This window comes from Magnolia sinica, chromosome 1 (genome assembly GCF_029962835.1).
Source record: "Magnolia sinica isolate HGM2019 chromosome 1, MsV1, whole genome shotgun sequence".
In the NCBI taxonomy this organism is placed as follows: Eukaryota; Viridiplantae; Streptophyta; class Magnoliopsida; order Magnoliales; family Magnoliaceae; genus Magnolia; species Magnolia sinica.
This window is the reverse complement of record NC_080573.1, coordinates 81,870,351-81,890,864: the sequence shown is the minus strand read 5'-3', so window position 1 is coordinate 81,890,864 and position 20,514 is coordinate 81,870,351. Positions and strand designations below refer to the sequence as shown.

Genomic DNA, 20,514 nt, shown 5'->3' with positions numbered 1-20,514 from the left:
CCTGCTAGGAGGGTCGTACAAAATTCTAGCCAAAGTGTTAGCGTCTCGTATGACTCTGGTTATGGGAAAAATCATTTCAGGCAATCAAAATGCTTTCATCTAGGGGTGGCAGATAATAGATTGCGCCCTCATCGCAAATGAGTGCTTGGACTCCAGTTATAAATCGGGATTGAAGAATATCATGTGTAAGTTGGACATAGAAAAGGCCTACGATCATGTTGATTGGGAGTTCCTTCAGTACATGTTAAGGAGAATGGGTTTCGGCATCAAATGGAGACAATGGATTGGAGAATGTATCGGGTCTGCCCATTTTTCAGTCCTTATAAATGGTTTCCCAAAAGGGTTCTTCAAAAGCTCTAGATGACTGCGTCAAGGAGATCCTTTATCCCTGTTTATGTTTCTTGTAGTAGGGGAGGCCTTATCTAGAATGTTGCAAAAAGGGCAAGATGAAGGCATTTTAAGTGGTGTGAGAATTACAGGATTGGCTTCCAATATCTCCCGTATTCAATATGCGGACGACACTCTAATTTTCAGCGAGGCGGGCCAAGATAAGCTGGACAATCTTCACACATCCATTCGTTGTTTTGAAGCGGTGTCAGGTTTGAAAGTTAATCTGGTCAAATCAACGATATTCGGCATCAATATGGAGGATAAGGAGATTTCGGAATACGCTAATTATTTTGGCTGTTCTGCGACATCCTTCCCGACATCATTTGTTGGTCTTCCTTTATGCATCGGAAAGCCCCAAATTCTGTGTGGGACAGGGTGTTAAACATATTCGAAAACTATTTCGCAAAGTGGAAATGCCGATATCTATCGAGAGGTCGCCTAACTCTCATCAACACGGCCTTGTCAAATCTGCCGGTTCGCCTCATGTCCCTTTATAGATGCCCGGGCCGTGTCTTAAAGTCATTAGACAAGTTGAGACGAGAGTTCTTTTGGAATGGCAAGACAGATAGAAAAAAAATTTCACCTCATTCAATGGCAGCAGGTTTGTAGAAGCTTCCAAGAAGGCGGTGTAGGAATAAAAAATCTCAAGCACATGAACTCAGCTCTTCTCGGGAAATGGATTTGGCGTCTGGGGTCGGAAGACGAGCATCTCTGGAATAAGCTAATCAAGAGTAAATACGGATCATCGGAGGGCGGCTGGTGGACTAAGACCTCCACTTACAGGGCTTCCCCCCTTTGGAAGGGCATTCTAGCTATGAAGAATCAGGTGTTAAAGGGAGTCCAGTTTGTTCCAGGTAGGGGTGACAGAATTCACTTCTGGGAAGACATCTGGTTGGGAGATTCTCCTCTCAAAGATACTTTTCCAAACATTTTTCAGCTCGCCCCTACGAAAGATATCACGATAGATAGATGTCATTCCTCTTCAGCTAAAGACATAGTTTGGGATGTGCATTGCAGAAGATTTCTTCAAGACTGGGAGGTATCGGAGTTCGCTGATCTGCTTAATAGTCTCCGTCACTTCAAAATCGATCTGCATTCAGAAGATAGGCTCTTGTGGAGATCGGACAAAAATCGCGCCTTTTTGGTAAAGTCTCTATACCAGACGCTTTCCTCATTTTCGGTCTCTGAGACCCACCCTCTCTCTCTGATTTGGAGATACAAGGTTCCTTCAAAAGTAGCGGTATTCGGCTAGCTGGTGGGGTAAAAAAAGATTCTCACGGTGGACAATTTGAAGAAAAGAGGAATGCCAATAGTTAACGTTTATTTTTGCTGTTTCAAAGAAGAAGAATCGATTGACCACCTGCTCCTTCATTGCTCATTCATCTCTAAAATCTGGTCGGAGTTTCTCCAGTGTTTTGGTATCAGTTAATGCAGCCCGGCTTCAGCAGACCTCTTCCTTTTTGCGAGGCACGGTGTCAGGTCAAGCAAGCTTAAAAATCGCCTTTGGAGAATGTCAATATTAGCAGTTTGGTGGGCCGTTTGGAAAGAGAGGAACCGTAGATGCTTTGATAACATATCAAATCCAGTGGAAGTTTCCATCTCTCAAGCCAAGTGTATGGTGTTAGAGTGGGCAGTTATCAAGATTCGGATTAAGGAGTCAGATTTGTTTTTCTTAGGTGCTATGTAAAGTCTGCTCCCTCAGCGAACTGTTTTTCAGTCTTTCAGTTTTCTTTTTTCTTTCTGCTGTGTTTTTGTCCCCTCTTTTAATGAAATCCACTGATCTTTCAAAAAAAAATAAAAAAATACCCAATACAATTGATATATCCCATGCGATAACCAATATGTATTTTCTTTTTGATATGTAACACGACACCGATATTTCGAACAATGTCTGTAACTTTCTCCCGAATGAATTGGTAATTAACTTCGATGTGCTTGGTCCTCTCATGATAGATGGGGTTGTTGGTAATATGAGATGCTACTTGATTATCATTGTACAACCTCGTAAGAACCTCAACTATAAACCCAAGTTCACTCGTTAACGGTTTTAGCGAAATAAGCTCACATCTTGCGTGGGCCATTGCTTTATATTCTGCTTTAGCACTTGAACGGGCCATAACGCTTTGCTTTTTACTCTTCCATGTAACAAGATTACCACCTACAAAAGAACCATAGCCAGATTTAGATCGCATAATAGACGAAGAATCAATCCAATCTGCATTAGAATATCCATCCACTTGAACATGACCATGCTGCTTGTAGATGAACCATGACTAGGAGCTCCCCTTAAATACCTGAAGATATAGCAAGCCTCAATATGAGGAACCCGCAAAGCCTGTATAAACTGACTAACCATGCTAACGGGATATGTAATATCGGGTTAGGTAAATTTATTTTCCCACAAATTGACGATGTCTCCCTTGATCATTAATTAGTTCACCTTGATCCACACTATGTTTCTTATTTGTATCCATGGGAGTTTTGGCAAGCTTGGCTCCTAGAAGACTTGTCTCATCTAGTAAATTCATCATATATTTTTATTGTGAGAAGTTGATTCCCACCTTAAACCTAGTCACCTCAAAGCCCAAGAAATATCAAAGGCGACCCAAGAAATATCGATGCACTGTATTATCATTGCATGTGACAATGATGTCACCTATATATGCAACCAAAACAATAGTTCCTGTCTCACTTTGATGAACATAATAGTTGGCTTGCTACGTTTCATCCCCAACTCTAACATCATTTTACTAAATTTGTTGAATCAAGCTCTTGAAGACTATTTCAACCCATAAATTGATTTCTTGAGATGACGTACCTTATTTGACTCCCCCTAAGCAACAAACCCAGGTGGTTCCTCCATGTACGCTTCTTTAACTAGATCTTCATGAAGAAAAGCATTCTTCACATCAAGCTTATCTAATAACCAATCCAAATTTGAAGTAATGGAAATAACTACTCGCATTGAGTTAAGCTTTGCTACTAGTGAGAATGTCTCTGAGTAGTCTACTCCAAGGGTCTCAAAGTATCCGTTGGTAATTAACCGAGCTTTTAAACAATCTACTGAGCCATCAAATGTATTTTTTGCTGCACACACCTGTCCTCATCTAACTGCATGCTTCCAAGATGTAATTAAGCTAACACCCAAGTTTGATTATGATAAAGTGCAATGATTTCTTCTTTCGTAGCTTCGCTTCCACCCATCACAATTTAGAGCCTCGTGCAAAGAACAATGAATGGACATAGATGACAGAGACAGAAATTTGTCGAAATGATGGAGATAAACCACTAAACGAAATAATGTTAGAAATAAGATCTTGCGAACATAAATGAGCCCCCTTACGAAGAGCAATGGGTAGATTACCTTCATCTGATGGTGGAGGTAAAGACTCATAAGAATGATGATCTTCTAATAGATCAAGAGGATTGGTGGAAATCATGACTATATATACTCCATCTCCACCTTTGGAGCGTTTGGAGTAAACCTGCAATGGCTAATCTGCACGTTGCATAGACATTTCCCCAACTCCAATAGTAATATCTCTACAATGGGAAGGGTAGTTATAGAGGTCTCTTCAAACTATAAAGACTTTCCTTCCTTAGAGAAATATGGGGTTTGTTCAAAGAATGTAACATAGGTTGACACATAACGTCTTTGGGAGATAGGGTTATAACATTTGTATTTCCTTTGAGTATGTGAGTACTCAAGAAAGATACACTTGATAGCCCTTGGTTCAAACTTATCATAAACATGATCAAGCTAATGCACAATGCATACATAACCAAACACCTTGGGGGGAATAGAGCATGAGGGAATGAGGACACAAGACAAAATGGGGTGACTTTTCATCTGAGATAGATGAAGGCATCTGATTTATTAAGTAACATGTAGTTAAGATTGCATCATTTCATAATATTTTTGAAACTTTCATATTCAACAATAATGCTCTAACGACCTCAAGTAACTGATGATTCTTACGTTCCGCTACTTCATTTTATTGTGGTGTGTATGCATATGAAGTTTGGTGAGTAATGCCATGGGATGAAAGATATAAATTAAATTCACGAGATAAATACTCACCAGCATTATTTGAACATTGAACACAGTCTAGAATTGATTTGAGTTTGTGCTTCTATATGAAATTATTTAAAGCAAGTAAACACTTCTGATAGATCTTTCGTTAAATATAGCCATGTCATATGAGAATAATCATCCACAAAAATAACAAAATATTGGAAAACAGCTACACCAGTAAGATGAGTTGGAACCAAATCTCAGATTGCACTAAATAAAAGTGTTTATCACTCCTATTCCATAACACACTCTAAATTCCAATTGCAGCCTTATGTACCTATTATATACACACTTTCCCCTAAAAATGCAAGCCCTAACCCTTGAGTAAAACCTATCTCAATCACAGCTTTTCTAAAACTTCGAAGTGCATCCTCAGCCAATAATCTACCCCAAACTGACCCTTAAAAACAGCCATAATTACAGCCCAATTTCAGGTTGTTATAAACATAAAACAGTTCCTATAAACATGGTCACCGATAGCTGCCATATTCAACTTTCTTACAACCCATGGCCTATCTGCTAAAACCAGCCCTCTTAATTTTTCTTAGTCCTTTTTGACAGCCCTTTAGCCCCAACCAATATCAATTGTTTATGCCTGTTGGTAATGGGACCTCTTACAATCCTAAAATGGTAGGTGACAATTATAGTGAATTGGTGAGAGTGATGCAACACTTAATGGCTGAAGTTGGATCTATAGAAGGTACAGTGGAAGCCCATAAAGGGCGAGTGTATACTATAGATGAGAACACGAAGAAAACCAATTTTAAGCCATGGGACAATCCAGGACAAGAAGGTTTTATGGAGCCCGGAATTTGCTCCCCTAGGTAACCTAGGTTTTAAATTCCGGCAGAATGTGTATGAGCACGAAACCTCCGTGCAGAACAGTGAAACTGATACTCTCCACAAGGACTTGGGACAACCACAACCCTTCTTCGTGCTTACCAAAACCATCCTAAGACCGAACTAACCTCCATGCAGAAAGGATCTCACAAGGTGTTTGAAGGTTGAAGTTGAGGACTATGTTGGTAACCTTGACCTGTGGGCCATCCTAGCCACACGTGTGGTCCCCCCCAATGTCTCATGTGGTCCACATATGTTTGGGGTCTATGTTGGACCTTAGTTATGTGTTTTGGGTTAGAGCCCATAGGCCCATAAATCATTAGTTTATTTGTCTTTTAGCAAGATGAGTATAAGTGTTATTTCCTTGTAATTAGTGATTGCCCTGTTTTAGAAAAAAGAGATGTGAGGAGCTTTATATGCTCTCTCCCCTCTTCTTCTTCTCATCTTTCTTCCTCTCTCCTTCTCTTCTTCCATCTCAAACCACATGGTATCAGAGACATAGGTGATCTGATTTTTTTGCTTCTCTCTCCTCATCATCTTTTCCTCTTTCTTTTATCTTTCTTCTTCTTAATTTTTCTAGGGAAACTAACGTGCTTGGGGCTGACCTAACCTAATTTCCCTTGTTGTGCCACCACTTGGTGGGTGGTTTAATCATGTTCAACAAAGGCGTGTAAGGCCCACTTTTATATTCTACCTGCGTGATGGGTCAAAATGGGCCATCTCTCATCTACAGTTGGATCTATGGTCCAATTTGAAGGATAAGGTCAGATTTGGAGATGAAAATTATGTGTGAAGGTCATTGATGGTATAGATCAAAGAAACAATATATGGGTGAAAGTAGTTAATGACCAGTTGATTATGTTCGTGGATTTATACATCCTTCTACGTGTGTGAATTTTGTTGAAAATTTTCCCTAGTGTGTATTCAAAGTTCTTCCCTTTGTTAAGATGGATACTGTGGGTGAATAAAAGAATAAATATTATGTCCCCATCAACTAAATTGAATGGAACAAATTATCTACCGTGGGCCACGTTTGTAGAAGTTTTTCTGATAGGAAAAGGAAAAGTGAAATATCTAACATCACCCAAACCTGATCAAACCATGACAGACTATGATGATTGGGTAGTAGAAGATGCCCAAATTAGGGTATTGTTGTGGATTAATATAGAGCCACATATCAGTGCAAATGTCATTTTCTTCAAGATTGCCAACGAAGTTTGGGATAACTTGAAGGAGATGTATTTGGGTGAGAAAAACTTGTATTTATGAGCTACAAATATATTTTCATTCCAGCAGGAAGACGAGTGTGGGAGAGTACCATTCTGCCTCATGGGGCATGTGGGAAGAATTAAATATGTATCAGCCAATGTCTACAAACAGTGAGGGTATGCGAAGGTGGAGGGAGGAATTCCGTGTCGTCAAATTCCTCTCTGGCCTCAACCTAAGTTCGAACCTATGAGATCTCAGATTCTTAGAGGAAGTGAAATCCATTAGTCACAAAGGCATTTGCCAGAGTTCAGCATACAACTAGTATGACTGCACAGGGTTCCCCATTATCCGATTGGTCTGGTTTTATGTCTACATCTGGCAAAGGTGATGGAGGAGCCAAGGTGGCGGCGGTCGATTTGGTGTTAGAGACTCTGGGGGAGGTCGCGTTGGAGGCAGGAGTATGTGGGGTGGTTATGGAATTAATTCTGGTGGTGGTAGTGGTCGTAGGTGTGGTAATCAATATTGCGCTCATTGTGGTCTCAACAATCACGTAGTTGATATATGTTGGGATCTAGTTGGCTAGCTAGCTTGGGCTAATCAAGTCCACTCATTGGATGATGGTTCTGAAGGGTATGTGTCCAAGTCTACCATTCCTGTTGAGCCAATTTCTTTAGGTGACAAAATTACTGTCCAAGGAAGAATATGTCCAGCTTCTGAGAGATCACTTCACCCATGCCTTCTCCTTTGCCATTACTTTTGCCCTGTCGGGTATAACTTGCTTTACTTCTTTTGAGAATATCCCATGGATTATTGATTCTTGAGCTTCCGATCGCATGACTAGTCAAAGTAGTATGCTATCTTAGTTAGTCCAGTCCCCATCCATCTCTTCTGTCACACTAACTGACAGTACATCAGCTAACGTATCTAGGGAGGGCGTTGTCTGTCCTAGTCCATATCTCTTATTGTATTCAGTTTTCTGCATTCCTAAATTTCCTTCAAACTTACTGTCTGTTAGTAAACTAACCAGAGCCTTAAATTATTCTGTCAAATTCTATCCTTCCTATTGTGAGTTTCATGATTTAAAGACAGGGAGGATGATTGGTGGAGGACATTGGATCAAACATACTCTATTACCTTAATCATGGAACAATGGGAATTGGAGCTACATTGCAGATCGACATTTCTTTTCATTAGTGGCATTCTAGGCTTGGTTGCCCATCTTTTAAATAGTTTGAAGAGCCTTGTTCCGTTTTTGTTGTATGTGTCTAGGTTAGAGTGTGAAGCTTGCGAGTTAAGCAAGCAAGTGATAAACCGTTTTACTTGATACATTCAGATATTTATTTAAGGGCCAGTTCATGTTTTAAGTTATCTAATTTTAAATATTTTGTTATCTTTGTGGATGATTGCTCTAGAATGACATGATTATGTTTGATGAAATACCATTATGAGGTATTTACATGCTTTAAAGAATTTCATAAGCAAATCCAAACTCAATTTGATGCTAAAATATTCATTCTAAGATATGACCAATGTTTTAAATATCAACGATATCAACCGATATATCCCACGATATATCTTGTATCCCACCCGTGCGATACGAAACGCACAAGTAGTGCCGATATATTCCACATGTTCGATCCGGTGAGAATTTTCAATTTCCGATCCATTTTTTGTTGCAATTAGGTTCAATTAGTGTCAAATGGTTACAAATCTATTGGTTCTTCACGTTTTGTATGAAAAATCATGGAGTTGGAGGTTTGATTTCAATACCCATTGGTTCTTTATGTTCTCCATTTTTTTAAAAAAAAATTTCAAAATTTGCCTTCAACTAGATGTCAATTGAGACTATTTTCGAAGTATTTAGGACATGAGTATTTGATGAAATGATCATCACATACACTCTGATTTCGAAATTTGAGTGTAAGTGGTCCGATTTGGGGGAAAATCAAAATTTCCCCAATATCTCCCAAATTGCTTGCAATGTTGCACGCCAAACATGAAATCAAGCATGTATGAGGGTTGATCTACTGATTTGTTAAATCCTTGTCAATTTTTGAAAAATAAAAATAATTTTTATTAAAAAATTTTAAATTTTTTTTTCAAAATTTCCCTTCAAGCAACTATCAATTGAGACTAATTTTGAGGTGTTTAGGAGTGTTTGACAAAATGATAATCACATACACTCTAAATATATGTATTCAATTTGAATATAGTTGCATTAGTTTAGTCAAACAACACATAGCTTAGGACCCAATACAAAGGAAACCTTTTACGTACACTTCTTTTTCAAAATGTTATGATTTAAAATTGTGTATTAAGGTCTTTTTTAACAATCCTTGAAATTTCATTGAAAAATTCAACTATTTCCTCAATGTTTCCCAAAAAGTGCAATAAATTACCAAAAGATATATCTTGTGCGATAACTGATATATATCTGTATCCTAAGGATACAATACGTAACGCGATACCGATATTTTGAACACTGGATATAACAATGCTAAGGAATATACAACAAACTATTCTAAGATATGACAATGCTAAGGAATAAATAACAAACTATCTTCATTCATATCTTTTATCTTATGGCATTATTCATCAGACATCATGTGCACACTCACCACAATAAAATGGAGTTGGAGAGAATAAAAACCGTCACCTACTTGAGGTTGCTAGGGCATTATTGTTAAATATGAAGGCTCCGAAGGGTTTTTGGAGTGACGTAGTTTTGACCGCATGTTATCTCATCAATTGGATGCCTTTAGTGGCCTTAGGTGGTAAAACTCATTTTTCTGTCCTGATCTCCTATGTCAACCGTTTTCACTTCCTCTTAGAGTTTTTGGGTGTGTAGGCTTCGTACATCAATTTGATTATGTTTCTGATAAATTTTTAGCCAAAGCTGTAACATGTGTTTTTTTGGGATAGTCATGTACTCATCTGGTTACTAGTGTTATAATCCAATCACTCGTAGACGGTATGTGTTAATTGATGTCATTTTCTTTGAAAGTACTTCATATTTTTATGAGGTAGGAACTAGGAAGACCATTGCAAGTTGATGACAATTTCATGACACTTCCTATTGTGCCAAACACAACTTAATTGAGAAAGCAAGCTCCTGTGCAACAGTTGGCTTTGCCACCACTTTAGGTCTACTTTAGATGTCCCGGGAGGGGTGATTAAGTGCATACTAACATGCTCTCTATCAATCCTACCACCCCATCTAAAGATCTTCTCTTGGGTCTTCACAATTACCGTCAGAGGAAGATGATCTTTCTAATGCTCTCCATAAGGATTCATGTTCTTGTACTCAACATCTCATCTCTAATTTGTTTCCTTTGATGGCTTACCTTCTTTTCGGTAGTTTGTTTTGTCTATCCTCTGTGTCTGTTCCTCACTCTTTTTAGGAGGCTCTTAACAATGGTGTGGAGGTGACCTATGGAAGAAGAGATGACAACACTGTATCAAAATCAAACTTGGTGTTTAGTTGCGCTACCTGCAGGAAAACAAGCAGTGGGGTGTGGATGGGTTTATACTGTCAAGTACAATCCTGATGGTTAGGTGGATCGTTCAAAGGCTTCGTTAGTAACCATAGGATACACGCAGATTCTACTATTGAATACTCTGAGACCTTCCCTCATGTGGCCTAGCTTTGTTCAGTACGTGTACTAATATGTGTTGTTGCAAATTTAGATTGACCCCTGTACTAGTTTGATGCGAAGAACACCTTTCTTCACGGGGATCTTCTTGAAGTGTTGTATATGGGGCAACCACCTGACTTTGTTACTCAGGGGGAAAATCCATTTATGGATTAAAACATTTTCCCCATGCATGGTTCAACAAATTTAGTAATGCGGTGCTTCAGTTCAAGATGAAACGTAGTTAGGTATAGACCATTTGGTTTTTTGTTCCCAAAGAGAAGACTGGTACTATCGTGTTAGTTGGATATGTGGATGATATCATTGTCACTTACAGTGATTGCTCATGTATATTTGAATTGAAGAAGTTCTTGCAGCAACACTTTTGTACAAAGGATTTAGGTTGCCTTTGATACTTTCTAGATATTGAGGTGGCAAGGTCGAAAGCGGGAATTAACCTGTCGCAGTGGAAGTATGTGATGGATTTATTAGAAGAGGCAGGTCTGCTTGGGTCTAAGCCAGTTGAAACTCCTATTGACACTAATTCAAAGTTCAGTATAGATGAAGGGGAATTATTTGATGATGTAGGGAGATATCACTGGCTAGTGAGCAAATTGATCTATTTAATGATTACATGACCGGATGTCACTTATCCAGTCAATGTAGTTAGCCAGTTTATGTAGGCTCCTTGTATGTCACATATGGAGGCCGTGTTTTGAATATGCAATTATTTGAAGAGAGCTCCTAGCGGTGGAATTCTCTACAAGCAAAATGGACACCTTTATATATATATATATATATGGATGGAGATTGGGCTAGCTCTCCTTCTAACTGGCAATCTACCATGGACTATTGTATGTTTGTAGGAGGAAATCTGGTTAAATGGGAAAGCAAGAAACAATAGGATGTTGCTCGATGCAATGCAGAAACAGAGTACAAGGCTATGGCCCATGCAACATGCAAACTTGTTTGGCTGAACACGTTAATGTGCGAGCTCGGGTTTGTGGTAGATGCTCCTATGAGATAATACTGTGATAATCAAGTAGCATTTCACATCACCAACAATCTAGTTTATAACTAAAGAACCAAACAAATTGAATTCAACTGTCACTTTGTTAGGGAGAAGGTTATCAATAAGGAAATATGCACTCCATTTGTCAAGTCCCAAGATCAAGTAGCAGACTTGTTCACGAAGGCTTGAAGTCAGGCTCATCTGGACCAACTCTTTGTCAAGCTGGGCATTCATGATATATATGGTCCAGCTTGACGGGGAGTGTTGATGCGTTATGGCTACACGTGTGGGCCATCCTAGCGACACTTGTGGTCCCTCTAGTCTCTCATGTGGTCTACATATGTTTGGTTTATGTTGGGCCTTAGTTATGTGTTTAGGTTAGACTCCTTAGGCTCGCAAGTTGTTAGTTTATTTGTCTTTTAGCAAACAGGGTTATAAGTGTAATTTCCTTGTAATTAGTGATTACCCTATCTTATAGTAAAAGTGAGGTGGGATGTGTGGAGCTTTCTATGCTCTCTCCTCTCCTCTTCTTCCTCTCAGGCCACATCATTAACTACTGTGATGGTACTAGTGAGGAGAGGAGCTGGAGATTAAGGATGCAGTTCGTGATGATGGAGACAAGAATGGGCAAGTAGGATTGAATGGACAACTGATAATGCTTGTGGTTAGAGCAAATTGTGACAACTCCTATGGAGGCAAAATACAAATTGGCCACACACTGTACCATCAGTCTTGCAGAAGAAAGATCATTAAGGTTATCTTCAATAATGGTAGCAACAGGAACATGGTGTCATCATGGATAGTTGGTCAATGGTAACTTCAAAAAGAAAAGCATTCACAATCCTCACTGGCCATCCTTACCTACTGTGATGGGACTAGTTCATGATGATGGAGACAAGGTTATCGTCCATGGTGTCACCGATTTCATCCATACACAATTGTCTTATGGAGGAAAGATTATCAAGGTTATCGTCAATAATTGTAGCAACGGTAACATGGTGTCATGGAGGATAGTCAGTTAACGGTAGCTTCAAATAGAAAAGCACTCATAACCCTCACCAGCCATTAACGAGTCGGGTTCGTGTTTGGGTCTCATTTTTGGGGAATTGGATCCAAATCTAGTTTGTTTCGGGAACCCATTGGGTCTTGAGACCTTGGTTTTGAGTTGCGTTTAGATATGGTCTGGTCAAATAAGGGCATTTACATGGTTGGGCCCACCCGATGAATGGACTATATGGCACACATTTGTGCTGTTTTGGCACATGCGTCATAAGTAAATGGGCTCTTTTACATGCATATGTTTAGCTGATCTCATTCCTTTGCTAGAATAATTAGTATATTATACACACACACACACACACACACACAATATTACATTTACAATTAACTGGATAAGACCCGATTTTAATCGGGTCCAACATGGACGACTTGATCTAAACCCGACTTGACGCCATTTTTGATTAGGTCCAAAATGGTGGATCCAAATCCATCCTGGTTTCTAAACGGGTCTGAAGAATTGGATTTGGACCCATTAAAATCAGGCCGGGTTTGTTGGATATTTTTGGGTTCAAACACCTGTTGACTGCCTTACCCTATTGGATTCACTTGGTAAAAGAAGAATCCATGCGGGTTAGCTGCAGTTGTTTGGTGGTTTGTTCACTGGAACCACATCATACAGAATCAATATTGTGTGGTATTGTTCCAATAAGAGTGTGGCATGTGTTACTTGGTCGCCATGGTTCTATGACGATCACGTACAATATTGTGGGTATGCAAAACCTTTTAGATGTGTTAATACACAAGGTGAAAGAGACTGTCCTCAAGCCATGGTCCTCTACAAGATGAAGGAATAGAGGTAGTTGTTGCCATGATAGAGGGCGAAGCAAATTGTGGTAAGACAATCAAGACACTGATAAAGGTTGGTGTGCCAAACGTGATATAGCGAGCTAGACAAGCTAAGCAGTCATCGCTGAGAAAGATGAAGATGTTCAAGGAGCTGATGTGCACCTGAAAAGGCTAGAGTAGAGAAAGAATGATCCAAGTCGGTCAATGAAATTGAACACTTCCTATACTGATGCTCCAGATTTAGAGACCAATGTTGGTTTAAAAGTCGTGGATGAGTTTTTCAAGCCAGGTGTGCGCGCGCGCATGTGGAGGGAATTGATGCAGTTAAATCCCCAGCCCACACATTTCTCATGAATTCAACTCAACAGAAAACAGGTAGTCAAGGCATACTCTCTTTTCTTTTTTTTTTTGGGGGTGTGTGTGTGTGTGACCCACAAAAGAACTCTGGATTACCCCAGATTTGAAGTAATTTCATTTCCAATGAATTTAATTCCCAAAGAAAAACATAATTCCAAGCATACGAAGTAAATCCATTTCAAATGAATGCAAATTGCCAAGAAAAAGGAAATAAATACTCTCCAAAGATACCCAGATGTAAGTAAAAAAAAAAAAAAAAAAAAGCAATAAAATTGAAACCTGGATTCTTGGTTTCTTCATAGCAACCCATAAAAACACCTCTAAATTTAACCATATTCCAAGTAATTCCATTCCTCATGAGGGAACCCAAACTCCAAACACCCACAAATCTTCTTCTTCTTCTTTCTTCTTTCCATTTTTTTTTAATCAACTAAAATTAAAATCTAGTATCTGGGGACTGGGTTTTCTTCAGAACACCAAAAATAGCTCTAGATTTCACCATATTCCAATAAAAAGAACAGTAAAAGATAGCTTAATGATAGTAGATGCTAGTAGTAAACTGTCCATTGTATTCATAGAGGGTGGCCCACCAGATGAATGGACTAGCCTGGTTTACTGACCCGGCTACCATCATGGCACGGCCTGCCTTTTGCACGGCTTGGATGTCCTACAACTGGTTCACCTATCCTTATCGATAGAAACACCTTTTATTTCACTTTTGGTAATACAAGAGTATAAACTTGTACTGTTGTGTCAATCAAAGTGAAAGGAAAAGGCTTCATCTACCAATTGAGGTGGGTGTGGATATCAGATCCCTCTTATAATATAGGTTGATTACATAACAACACTCGGCAACAATCCCAACCATTGGTGGATTTTTTTATTATTATTTATTTTTTCCATTAGAAATTGACATCCGCCTTATTTTATTCTTGAGGCCAGACTTACCACAAAGTTTGTATGCGTGTTAGGCATGACCTACAATGCGGCTTACCATGATGTTCGACAGACAATAATCTATCATGTGCACCCCATCATTTTATCCTTGACCCTTAAAAATCGGGTGAAAGAATGATCCAGGTCGGTGAATGAAAATTGAAGATGTCCTATACTGATGCTCCAGACTTGGAGACCAACGTTGGTCTGAAAGTCGTGGATGCGTTTTTCAAGCCAGGGGTGCGTGCAAATGTGGAGCAAATTGATGTAATTAAATCCCCAGCCCACAATGTGGCATGGCCTAAAGTGGGTTCCACCTGGCCACACGTGACCCATCTATTCAGAAAATCAGATTGCATGCCAACAATAACTCTATGTGCACAGAAAATGCCTAAAATGCAGGCTGTTGTGAGTTTATACAAGTATATAACTGCACACACACCCGTACATCTGTTTTCACACCCATACTGTTTTGTCTACAACATCCCACTCCCATACGCATGGTCTTTTGATTGTTACATTAAGGGAAAGTCTCTTTAAGAAAGCTGTTTCGTACTTGTAATAGCTTAGAATTGGTAGAAGTCTCTCTTTCTTACTGATAAAAAAAAGTGCTTTTCTTTCTTTGTTTCCTTTAACAGAAATTCTAGATTTAGGTCACAGTTTGAATCTAATAAGGAAAAACCTTGTACTCAACTTTACGTATGGGTGTATTATAACTAATCTAGTAGAAGCATTGGGTGATTGTGCGGCAGGAATTTCCATGTCGATTTGATGCAGTACGTGTTGTCTAAAATTATGCAATTAGTTTTCTTTGACCCTAGTTGCATCCAATGTTTTAAATATCAATGATATCGGGCGATACATCCCACGATATATCTTGTATCCTACTTGTGCGATACAAAATGCATAGGTAGTGCTGATATATCCCACACGTTCAATCCAGTGAGCATTTTTAATTTCCGATCCATTTTTTTTTTGTTGAAATTATGTTAAATCAGTATCAAATGGTTATAAATCCATTGGTTCTTCATGTTTTGCATGAAAAATCATAGAGTTGGAGCTTTGATTTTGATATCCATTGGTTCTTCATGTTCTCCATGTTTTTTTCAAAAATTTCCTTAAACCAACTATTAATTGAGACTAATTTTGTAATATTTAGGAGTATTTGATGAAATGATCATCACATACGCTCTAATTTCAAATTTTAAGTGTAGGTGGTCTGATTTGGGAAAAATTAGGGAAAATTCAAAATTTCCCCAAATTCTCCCAAATTGCTTGCAATGTTGCACTCCAAACATGAAATCAAGCATTTATGAGGGCCAGTGTTTTAAATATCAATGATATCGGCGATATATCCCACGATATCTTGTATTCCACCTGTGCGATACGAAACTCACAAGTAATGCAATATATCTCACATGTTCGATCCGGTGAGCATTTTCGATTTTTGATCCTTTTTTTTTTTCCTATAAATCATGTTAAATCAGTGTCAAATTGCTACGAATCCATGGTTTTTCATGTTTTGCATGAAAAATCATGGATTGGGAGCTTAAATTTCAAGATTAGGAGGAGATGGGCCGAGTTGCGAAAAATTGAAAAAAATCAAAATTTCCCACTTTCTTGCAAATCGGTTGCAATCCTTGTGTCTAAACATAAAATCAAACATGTATATAACCTAATCTAGTGATTCTTCTTTTGCTTTTAAATAAATTGTTTGTGTTTCCCCACGTCTTCTTACATTTATAAATTATATGAATTGACTTTGAATATACTTGCATTTATTCAGTTAGACAACGCATAGATTAGGACCTCATACAAAGAAAACCTATTATGTGCACTTTTTTTTTCTGTAATATTTTGATTTGTAAATGTGTGTTGATGTCTTTTTTAACAATCACTAAAGTTCCATTGAAAATTTCCACTAATTTTCCCATGTTTCCAACAACAACGATACATTACGGGCTTGTTTGATTTTCCGGTGAACTGGTAAATACCGTGTAAAAAAGTAATAATTATTTCCCCATACATTTACAACATACCTGATTTGACTGCTTACTTTTTGACACGAAAACCAAGAATATTACAAAATATCTGTGGGTCCCACTATGATGCATTTTGCTTATCCACACCGTTATTCCAGTTGAATTTATAGCATGAGTAAAAAAATGAGGCATATCCAAAACTCAAGTGGACCATGTAATACGAAAAAGGGAATCGAATACTTACCGTTAAAAACTTTGTGGGGCCACTGTTTCTTTTGGCGTGGGCCACTTGAGTGTTGGATCTGCTTCATTTTTTGTCTCATGCTTCAAAATATTGTAGTAAAACAGATGGACGGAATGGATATATCATATGCATTACCTTGCTGTTCAAAAATTAAAATTCTCTCTTTTGAACCAGTTTCAAAGGCACAAATTCCTATGAATTTTCAAACACGGTGAAATTGTAATAATTACTATTTACAGTGTATTTACCATCGCTTTGAAAAACAAACAGGCCCTACGCGATACAACTGATATATCCCATGCGATAACTGATACGTATCCGTATCCCAAGGGTGCGATACGTAATGCGATACCGATATTTCGAACACTGATGAGGGCAGGTCTACTGACTTGTTGAGTCCTTGCCAATTTTTAGAAAATAAAAATCATTTTTAATTAAAAATTATTAAAATATTAATTTTGTTTTTTAAATTTCCCTTCAACCAGCTGTCAATTGAGACTAATTTCGAAGTATTTGGAAGTGTTTGATGAAATGATCATCATATACACTCTAAATGTTATGCAATCAATTTGAATATAGTTGCATTAGTTCACTTAGACAGCGCATAGCTTAAGACCCTATACAAAGGAAATCTATTATGTGCACTTCTTTTTTGATATGTTATGATTTGAAAGTGTGTATTAATGTCTTTTTTTAACAATCCTTGAAGTTTCATTGAAAAATTCAACAATTTACCCAATGTTTCCCTATGTTTCCCAAAATGTGCGATAAATTACCTGATACAAATGATATATCCTGTGCGATAACCGATATATATATATATATATATATATATATATATATATATATATATATATATATATATATATATATATATATCCCAAGGATGCGATGCATAATGTGACACCGACATTTTGAACACTGGTTAGCCCAATACAACGATGACCCCAACTGTCAGTGGTGTGTACTAACCTGCAAAATATATATATATATATATATATATATATATATATATATATATATATATATATATATATATATATATATATATATATATAGTGTAATTGAGATTATGGGGTATCTCCCAATTATGCTGGACACAATAGAGCTCCAGTCCCTTTAAAGTATGGAAAGAGAGACCCCATAAAACTGTGACAGCACTAAGGCCCACTCAAAAGTCAAGGCTGCAATGGATCGTGAGATGGATTCCACAGATAGCGCTTCACTTTTGAAGATTCTCAGGTTTCTATCTCCAAATCATCCAAAGGATCACAAAAGGGAACAGCCTTCAGACAATTTCCGCACTTACAGAACGGACCAGCTGGCCATCTTGAGATGACTTGAAAAACAGAACTATGAATCCCCCACTGCACTCCAAATAGCTGCCAGAAATGATTCCAAACATCCCATGCCACCAAGCAATTCAAGAGGTGGTCTCCTGTTTCTTTAGTGGTCCTGCACATGAGACACATATTTGGGATTGCTATCTAGAGATTATCCTCTTTGAGGATTTTGTTTGCCGTGGTGACCCTCAAAAAGGCCTGCATTCTGGGAGGGATGGCACGTTCCCATATAAAGGTGCAGGGGTGATGAACTCCATTTTTAGGCAACTTCTCCATCAACGACTTTGAGGAGAAGGCACCACCAGCAGACCACCTCCAAAACTTGTGTTTCTGACTTCTCACTACAGATATCCAGGTTAATAGCATTAAGGGTCTCCAAAAGGGCAGAAAAGTCCCCTATCACTGCTTCGATCAAGATGCTTCTCAAACACACATTCTACAACACAGCGCTCCCTGCAACTTAATAACAATTGCTGATCATGGCCTCCTTGTTCAAGGCTAGGGCGAATAAGGCAAGAGATAATATTACAGGTGTTAAGTTTCACCTCCATATTCTCATCTCACATTAAGTTGCAGATTTATTGCCAAAGGAAGCTTAATTTTTATTGATCTTGAAAAGATCCAAAGTCTGTTTACAATCATAAAAGTATTATAAGCTTAGCAGTTTACAGTTATTAAAGTGCCATAAGCTTAGCAGTCAACTCGAATTTCTGTTCTAGACTTAAGTGCTAAAATAAAATTTCAATTCATATGAGAAAATATTACAGGTGACAGTTTCGCTTGCATATACCCATCTCACATCAAGTTGCAGATCTATCACTAATGGAATGTGAAGAGAGAAGCAATCTTCTTCTGTACAAATAATAGATTCACAAAATAATAGTCTTGTTGTGACTAATGAACATCCACATGTCATGCGTATATCATGTTCCTTATGTTTGTGTTGGGCAGTTGTTTCCATTATCTGTTAATATTTGGGGATTCTTGCTTTTAGTATCACACGTTTTACATATGGATGTAACTTATTTATGAACAATGAAGCACTGCTCTTGTCCTTAATGATTTGCACTTGATGAATACTTACAGTAAAGACCTATGAATTGCAATATGTGCAGCTCTACTCCAGAAGTAAACATCTGCATTCTAATTTTTCTCACTGTTCTAACCTTTATTATTATTATTTGCTCAGTGATAACTTTTAACCGTTTCTTGCAGGTATTTAGGAACAAATTGACATTTTTTGCTGCTGCAAAGGTTTCATCATCATTCCCCCCTGCTGATCTTCCAGAGATAGCATTTGCAGGTATGTAATTCACTGTATGTTTTTTGTTCGACATTTCATGAATTAAGCTTGTCAATGTTTACATGGTAAAAGAGGAGAAAAGAGAGAAGTGGAGACAATACCGAGAGAGCTATGGTTAGATGCTCCCCTCTCCTCTCTTTTATTTATTAAAACAACTGGTATGTAGCAAGAGTATATAACACACACACACACACACACACACACACACACACACACACACACACACACACACACACACACACACACACACCAATATTTCTCTAATTCCCTCTCAAGTGGAAGCATAAATGCTAGACATGCTCAAGATTGCTGAGCCTATTCCAACTTGAGGACTTGGTGAAAATTTCAACTAGTTGATCATTGGACATAACATAAGGCATTATGAACTCTTTGGCAACAACCTTCTCTTGAACAAAATGACATTTCACTTCTATATGTTTTGTCTGTTCATGAAACACTAGATTGTTGGCAATGTGATTTGCAGCTCGGTTAGCACAACGGAGAGCAATAGGCATAGGAGGGGAAAACCCCATTTCACCTAGGAAGAGCCCACAGGCAGTATTAGGGATGTCCTGATATTTGGCCTTTGTAGATGATGGGCAACCACACTTTACTTCTTGCTTATCTATGTGACCAAATTACATCCAATAAATTTGCAATATCTGAACGAAGAAATGAGAGAGGATATGGATGCCCTAATGCAAGGTATACCCAACAAAGAGAAGATATTTGTAGGAGGAGACTTAAATGGTCATGTAGGTAAATAAAGAAGAGGATATGAGAGCGCATATGGAGCATATGGTTTTGGGAGAAGAAATGAGATGGGGGATACTAACCTTGATTTCACTATGGCATACAATCTAACTCTAGCAAAACACATTAAAAAAAGAGATGAATATTTAATGACTTTCGAAAGTGGATCGTATACAAGCCAAATAGATTTATTTTTCCTTGGGAAAACAAAATGATCAACATGTAAGGATTGCTAGGTTATACCCAGAGAGAGTCTAACTATGCAACATAAGTTAATGGTTATGGACGTTTACATTAAGAGATGGAAGAAAGGGGGTGAAAATAATACGTTTCCAAAAACAAAGTGGTGGAACTTAAAAGGAGAGAACAATATTATTTAATAAATTGATGGAAAAGGAGGTGAAATGTCGGGGAAGTAAATGTTATGTGGAATGAGACAATTGAGTGCATTAGGGAAGTGGCAAAAGGTGTTTTAGAAGTATCTAGAGGGAAAAACCAATCATATAAGAAAACTTAGTGATGGAATGACAATGCACAAAAAGCTATTCATGAGAAACATTCATGTTCCAAAACCTAGGAAGGGACTAAACATG

General features: G+C 38.1%; 1 protein-coding gene across 4 annotated transcripts in view; it reads left to right on the top strand.

Annotated features, from left to right (window-relative positions):
* Positions 1 to 20,514, top strand: part of LOC131251265 (uncharacterized) — a 115,461-nt gene that overhangs the window by 36,377 nt on the left and 58,570 nt on the right. For all 4 annotated transcript variants that reach the window (XM_058251902.1, XM_058251888.1, XM_058251895.1 and 1 more), the window contains one exon: positions 19,081 to 19,168. In XM_058251902.1, coding sequence (XP_058107885.1) covers positions 19,081 to 19,168 — 88 coding nt within the window. The remainder of the gene's footprint in view (positions 1 to 19,080; positions 19,169 to 20,514) is intronic.